This window comes from Athene noctua, chromosome 7 (genome assembly GCF_965140245.1).
Source record: "Athene noctua chromosome 7, bAthNoc1.hap1.1, whole genome shotgun sequence".
Taxonomy (NCBI): Eukaryota; Metazoa; Chordata; class Aves; order Strigiformes; family Strigidae; genus Athene; species Athene noctua.
In genome coordinates, this window is record NC_134043.1 from 1019770 (window position 1) to 1026315 (window position 6546).

General features: G+C 57.9%; 1 protein-coding gene across 3 annotated transcripts; it reads left to right on the forward strand.

The window, feature by feature from the left end:
- Positions 1 to 660: 660 nt before the first annotated feature.
- NR4A2 (nuclear receptor subfamily 4 group A member 2) lies at positions 661 to 6284 on the forward strand. Of its 3 annotated transcripts, none has more exons than XM_074910335.1 (7): positions 661 to 771; positions 1587 to 2720; positions 3404 to 3533; positions 3659 to 3822; positions 4184 to 4386; positions 5193 to 5371; positions 5477 to 6284. In XM_074910335.1, the coding sequence occupies exons 2-7, from the start codon at positions 1857 to 1859 to the stop codon at positions 5731 to 5733; spliced, it is 1797 nt and encodes a 598-aa protein (XP_074766436.1). In that variant the 5' UTR covers positions 661 to 771; positions 1587 to 1856; the 3' UTR covers positions 5734 to 6284. The 3 variants fall into 3 exon arrangements, with proteins under 3 accessions (XP_074766436.1, XP_074766434.1, XP_074766435.1); XM_074910333.1 differs by lacking the exon at positions 661 to 771 and having other exon boundaries at positions 1587 to 1700; positions 1855 to 2720; XM_074910334.1 differs by lacking the exon at positions 661 to 771 and having other exon boundaries at positions 1587 to 1700; positions 1855 to 2720; positions 3659 to 3747.
- The last annotated feature ends 262 nt before the right edge of the window (positions 6285 to 6546 follow it).

Here is a 6546-nt window from a genome sequence, read left to right on the forward strand (position 1 = left end):
GGCTGCGCGCGGGCGGGGCTGGGGGGGAAATAAAAACAAAACCCGCGGAACCTTCGCGTGCGCGTTTGTGAGGAAACGGGGGGGGGCGGTGGGGGATAAAAGGCGCGGCGCGGCTCCGGGGGCGCGTCCCGCCCAGGAGGGGTTTCCCCCCCAAAACGCGCGGAGGGGGCGCGGGGAGGTCCCCGCCGCCGCGGGAGCTCCCGTCGGGGCGCGCGCTATTTTTGGCGCGCCGGGCGGTGACGTCAATGGTGACGCCAGAGTGGGGGTGGGGGGGACACGCGCCGCCACGCCCCGGCCTCACTTTTTCCCTTGACGCCGGGCGGGGGACGCCGCCGCCCTCTATGCAAATGAGGCCACGCCCCCAACCCCCCCTCCCCGCGCTTCGTGCGCCGCGCGCGGACCGGGCGGGAGGGGGAGCGGCGGGGGCGCGGGGGGGTGTCGGGGGGGGGGTGCCCGCTTGTGGGCGTGTCCCGCGCCGTGATGTCACCGTCGGAAATTTACCAAAGGGAGCGCGCGGCCAAGGGGGCGGGGCGAGGGCGGCCCCTCGGCGCCGCTGATTGGGCGCGGGGGGCGCTGACGCGCGGTGACGCGCGGGGGGCTCGAGGTGCACGTTGGCCGCGGAGCGAGGAGCCCACATAAACAAAGGCACATTGCGGGGAAGGGACACTCCGCCGCCGCCGCCGCCCCGACGCCTCCCGCCGCCCGCCGCCCCGACGTGGCCGCCCCGCCGCCGCCCGGCACTTGGATGCATGCGCCGGTCCCCGCGCTCCGGTGAGTCCCCGCGCGGGTGTCCGGGTGTCCCGGTGTCCGTCTGTCCCCTGGAAACACACGCGCACACGCGCACCCGCCGGTTTCCACGCGCGACCCGTGGGCGCGGCGGCTGCCCCGCGCTCCCGCCACGCGTGGGACGGACCGCTGCGCGCCTCCGGGAGAGGTTGGGGCGGGGGGGGACGCACAGACACACACAGACAGACACACAGACGCACACCCGGGGGGCGCCGCTGCCCGTGACGGGACACCCGTGGACGCGTGTCACCCGTGGGTGCAGCTCCCCCCCGGGCTGGCTGTCACCGGCGCGGATGCCGAGACCCCCGGGGAAGGGTTTTTTTTGGGGGGGCACAGACGGACACACACCCCCACCCCGCCGCGCCCTGCCCGCCTCTCCCCGGAGAGGGACGGAAACACCGAACCGGCTCCTTTCGCCCCAAAATCGGGGCGGGGAAAGGGGTGGGGGGGTGTAAACGCGTGCGGGGCTCCGACAGCCGCCTGACAGCGCGCCCGCGGAAAGTTTTCTTCGCGATTTAAAAAAAAATCCCTAAAACCAACCCAAACCCAACGCGGCTCCTCGGGAAGGGCGGGGGTGGGGGGGGGGTCGGGTCCGGGGGTGCCGTCGGGTCACCCCGCCGTGCCCGGGACCGCTCCCGCACCCCCCAGGCCGGCGCTGCGCGGCTCCTCCGCGGGTGCCGGGGCTGCTCCGCGGATCCCGGGGCTGCTCCGCGGGTCTCGGGGCTTTCTCCGCGGCTCCCGGGGTCCCCCCCGCGGGTCCCGGGGCCCCCCACGAGCGGTTCTGTGTGTCTGTGTTTCAGCCGGCGCGCTGGGCTCCTCCTCCGCGCTCTAAACCCGCGGAAACTCCGCTCTCCGCCGATCTCCGACACTGTCCGCCTTCAGCTCCCCCGACAACGCCTCTAACGCGGCGGAAGGTTTGTGCGCTTGGCTTCCGCGGCTCGATCCGCGCCTCAACCCCCCCCCCCCTGCACCTCGGGGCAGCGCGGAGCGGCGCGGAGCGGGGCGGGGCGGCGCGGGGGGAGCGCGGCTTTGCGGGGCCGAGTCTGTCTGACCGCGTTTCGTTGGCAGCCATGCCCTGCGTTCAGGCGCAGTATGGATCCTCGCCCCAAGGAGCCAGCCCGGCCTCCCAGAGCTACGGTTACCACTCCGCCGGCGAGTACAGCTCCGATTTCTTAACGCCGGAGTTTGTGAAGTTTAGCATGGACCTCACCAACACCGAGATCACGGCCACCACCTCCCTGCCCAGCTTCAGCACCTTTATGGACAACTACAACACCAGCTACGACGTGAAGCCGCCTTGCTTGTACCAAATGCCCCTCTCCGGACAGCAGTCCTCCATTAAGGTGGAAGACATCCCGATGCACGGCTACCAGCAGCACGGCCACCTGCCCCCGCAGTCCGAGGAGATGATGGCCCACTCGGGCTCCGTCTACTACAAGCCCTCGTCGCCCCCCACCCCCTCCACGCCGGGCTTCCAGGTGCAGCACGGCCCCGTGTGGGACGACCCCGGCTCCCTGCACAACTTCCACCCCAACTACGTGGCCACCACGCACATGATCGAGCAGCGCAAGACGCCCGTCTCCCGCCTCTCCCTCTTCTCCTTCAAGCAGTCGCCCCCCGGCACCCCCGTCTCCAGCTGCCAGATGCGCTTCGACGGGCCCCTCCACGTCCCCATGAACCCCGAGCCGGCCGGGGGCCACCACGCCGTGGACGGGCAGGCCTTCGCCGTGCCCAACCCCATCCGCAAGCAGCCCTCCATGGCCTTCCCCGGGCTGCAGCTGGGCCACGCTCCGCAGCTCCTGGACAGCCAGGTGCCCTCGCCCCCCTCCCGGGGGTCCCCCTCCAACGAGGGGCTCTGCGCCGTCTGCGGGGACAACGCGGCCTGCCAGCACTACGGCGTCCGCACCTGCGAGGGCTGCAAGGGCTTCTTCAAGGTGAGTGGGCAGGGGCACGGGCAGGGGCACGGGCAGCGGCCGGCGGGGGGGCGGCCGGACCCGCCGGGGCGAGGAGCCGCTTTCCCCTTCAGATGGAAATTGGTTAGGACAGAGAAACTGTGGCCGAGCTAACCAAGTGGAACAGAATTCCCTGTGGTAAAATTAAGTGATCTCTTTATTTCGCCATCCTGATTGAATAATCTTATCATTTTAAATAGAGGAGGTCTCCAAGGAATGTAAATAATATGAATGCCCACGGATTTGTATTTACCGAGCGTCTCCTGCCCTCCTCTTGGCATATAAAACACAGCCAGGAGCTGCGGGGTTAGCTCAAATGTTAACGCTATCAATTTTCTCCTGTTAAATGCCCTGGGAAAAAAGGGAAAAAGAGAAAAATGTTTTAAAAGGGAGAGAGAAAAATTAAAAAAAGAAAAAAGAGAAAAAAATTTTTAAAAGATAAAAATTTTAAAAAGAGGGAAAAAATGTTAAAAAGATAAAAATTTTAAAAAAGAAAAATTAAAAGGAAAAATTAAAAAAAGAGAAAAAATTTTAAAAAAAGAGAGAGAATAATTTTTAAAAGGAGAGAAAATTTTCTTTAAGAAAAGAGAAAAGCAAAAATAAAAAAAAAGCAAATGAAGAGTCGGGGAGGGGGGCTGACCGCCCCGTCCGTGTGTCCCCCCCAGCGCACGGTGCAGAAAAACGCCAAGTACGTCTGCCTGGCCAACAAGAGCTGCCCGGTGGACAAACGCCGCCGCAACCGCTGCCAGTACTGCCGCTTCCAGAAGTGCCTGGCCGTCGGCATGGTCAAGGAGGGTGAGTCCGCGGGGCCGAGCCGCGCCTGGCGGGGCCGAGCCGCGCCTGGCCGGGCCGAGCCTAGCTGAGCCGCGCCTAGCCCGGGGGCCGGGCCGGGGGCGGCTGAGCAGCCTCTCTCGTTGCAGTGGTGCGCACAGACAGCCTAAAAGGCCGGAGGGGTCGCTTGCCATCCAAACCGAAGAGCCCCCAGGAGCCCTCTCCCCCCTCTCCCCCGGTGAGTCTGATCAGTGCGCTGGTGAGAGCCCATGTCGACTCCAACCCGGCTATGACCAGCCTGGACTATTCCAGGGTAAGCTGGACCGAGCTCGCGTAGGGACCTCGCTGCGCCCACCCGCCCGGCCGGGGAGGGGGGGAGAGGCGAGCCCTGCCCGCCCTGCCTGCCTCCTGCCCGCCCCGCCGGGGGCTCTGCCCTGCCCTCACCCCGGGATCGGGCGCGCAGAATCCGCCCTCCGCGCACGGGCGGCGGCGAGCTCGTAGCACCGCTCCGAGTTGCATTAATTGCCCCGGCACAGCTAATTTCCTCACTGGTCAGAGAGAGGTTTAATTGTTAGAAAAAAACCCTGGCTCCCCGACTAGGAGCGGGGTTAGCAATTTCACGGGTTATATACTTTAGAGAACCTCATTAAGTGCTTTTTAAAATGAATTTCCAGTTCCAGGCTAACCCCGACTACCAGATGAGCGGAGACGACACCCAGCACATCCAGCAGTTCTATGATCTCCTGACCGGCTCCATGGAGATCATCCGAGGGTGGGCGGAAAAGATCCCCGGCTTCACCGACCTCCCCAAGACCGACCAGGACCTGCTCTTCGAATCCGCCTTCCTGGAGCTCTTCGTGCTGCGCCTGGCGTACAGGTACGCGGCCACAGCCGAGGGGGGGACTTGGGGGCGGTTATGAAATCAGATCCTTTCAAGGTCCACTGATCTGCGTTTTATTAACTCCTCGGTAATTAGGTGCCTCTTAAATCCTTCATTTATTGCTCCTCAAGTAATTAGTTGTTTAGCTTTTCTCCCCCCATCTTGTCTTTTTTTTTTTCCTTTCCATCTTTCTTTCCCTTTCTTTCTTTTTACTCTTTCACTCTCATCTTTTCTTTCTTCCTTTCTTCCTTCCTTCCTTTCTTTCTTCCTTCCTTCCTTTCTTTCTTCCTTCCTTCCTTTCTTTCTCTTCCTTCCTTTCTTTCTCTTCCTTCCTTTCTTTCTTTCTCTTCCTTCCTTTCTTTCTTCCTCTCTTTCTCCCCTTTCTTTCTTCCCCCTCTTTCTTTCATTCCTTCTCTTTATTCCTTTTCTCTTTTTCTCTCTCTCCTCCTTTTCTCTATTCTTTTCTCTCTTTCCTCCTTTCTTTTTTTAATCTTTTGTCTTTCTTTCCTATTCTTCTCTCTTCCCTCCTTTTTTTAATCTTTCTTTCTTTCTTTCTTTCTTTCTTTCTTTCTTTCTTTCTTTCTTTCTTTCTTTCTTTCTTTCTTTCTTTCTTTCTTTCTTTCTTTCTTTCTTTCTTTCTTTCTTTCTTTCTTTCTTTCTTTCTTTCTCTTTCCCCCCTCCTCTTTCTCTTTTTAATCTTTTGTCTTTCTCTCCTTTCTTTTCTTTCTTTTCCTCTCCCTCTATGATTTCTTTCTTCCTCATTCATTCCTCTGTTCATTTTGGGGCTGTCACATTCCTTCCAGGTCAAATCCAGTGGAGGGCAAGCTTATCTTCTGCAACGGGGTGGTCCTGCACCGGTTGCAGTGCGTCCGCGGCTTTGGGGAGTGGATCGATTCCATTGTTGAATTTTCCTCCAACTTGCAAAACATGAACATCGATATCTCTGCCTTCTCTTGCATCGCTGCCCTGGCCATGGTCACAGGTCAGTGTCCCCTCTGTCCCACCCGGCCACGCCGGGCAGCTCCTTTTCCCTTCCGCCTTCCTCTCCGCGCCAGACCCGTAACGGCCGCGTCCTTCTCTTTTGCAGAGAGGCACGGGCTTAAAGAACCCAAGAGGGTGGAAGAACTTCAAAACAAGATTGTAAATTGTCTCAAAGACCATGTGACTTTTAATAATGGGGGGCTGAATCGCCCCAACTATTTGTCCAAACTCTTGGGGAAGCTCCCCGAACTTCGCACGCTTTGCACGCAGGGGCTGCAGCGCATTTTCTACCTGAAACTGGAGGATTTGGTGCCACCACCAGCAATAATCGACAAACTTTTCCTGGACACTTTACCTTTCTAAGACTCTTCCCGTGCACTTCCACTGAACTGAAGAGGAACTTCCCCCGTCCGACGGGGAATTCGCCGGGGCCCAGAGCAGCACCTCTGGGTGCCAGCGTCCCACCCCGACCAGTGTTGCAAACCTCCTGCAGGCAGAACGTCAATGGGCATTTTGGCTCTGGGGCATCATGGATGCAGATCATGGACTACACAGATACCATGGTATAAACTTTTTATTATCAGCTTATAAATGAATTTATTATTAAGGACCTCTGATTAAAAAGATGAACATATCTGGCAACGCCGGGTGCGCAGCTAAGACTCATACGGTGGCAAACAAAGCGTTAAGGTGACCCACAAGTCTCACCCTCCTAAAGACTAAAGTTTTCTGCTGTAAAAGAAAGCTGTAATATATACAAAACCTAAATGTTGCGTGGGTGGCATGTCATTTAAGAAGGCGAAGGCTTGTAAATTTATCAGATGCAGTTTGGCTTTTTAAAAATTATTCTGTGCCTATTTATGAAGAAATATGGGAAACAATTCTAAGGAAAAAAAATTAAAAATAAAAGCTAAACGTGTTTGCAAAAAAGAAAAAAAAAAAAGGGGGGGGGGGAGGGAGAAAAAAGAGAAAGAAAAATAAATCTCTCCGTACGAGGAAAGCATGACGATTCTAGGGTGACGATGTTATAGGCACTTGCTATTTCAGTAATGTCTATATTCTATAAATAGTATTTCAGACACTATGTAGTCTGTTAGCTTTTATAAAGACTGGTAGTTATCTAAGCTTCAAACATTTTCTCAATTGTAAAATAGGTGGGCACAAGTATTACAGAAC

What these genes read in the sequence shown, in the direction of transcription:
- NR4A2 (XM_074910335.1), top strand. Translation starts at nt 1,857, where the DNA reads ATGCCCTGCGTTCAGGCGCAGTATGGATCCTCGCCCCAAGGAGCCAGC. An exon ending in GCTGCAAGGGCTTCTTCAAG is followed by an intron (nt 2,721 to 3,403) that starts GTGAGTGGGCAG and finishes TGTCCCCCCCAG; the next exon opens with CGCACGGTGCAGAAAAACGC. An exon ending in TGCCCTGGCCATGGTCACAG is followed by an intron (nt 5,372 to 5,476) that starts GTCAGTGTCCCC and finishes TCTCTTTTGCAG; the next exon opens with AGAGGCACGGGCTTAAAGAA.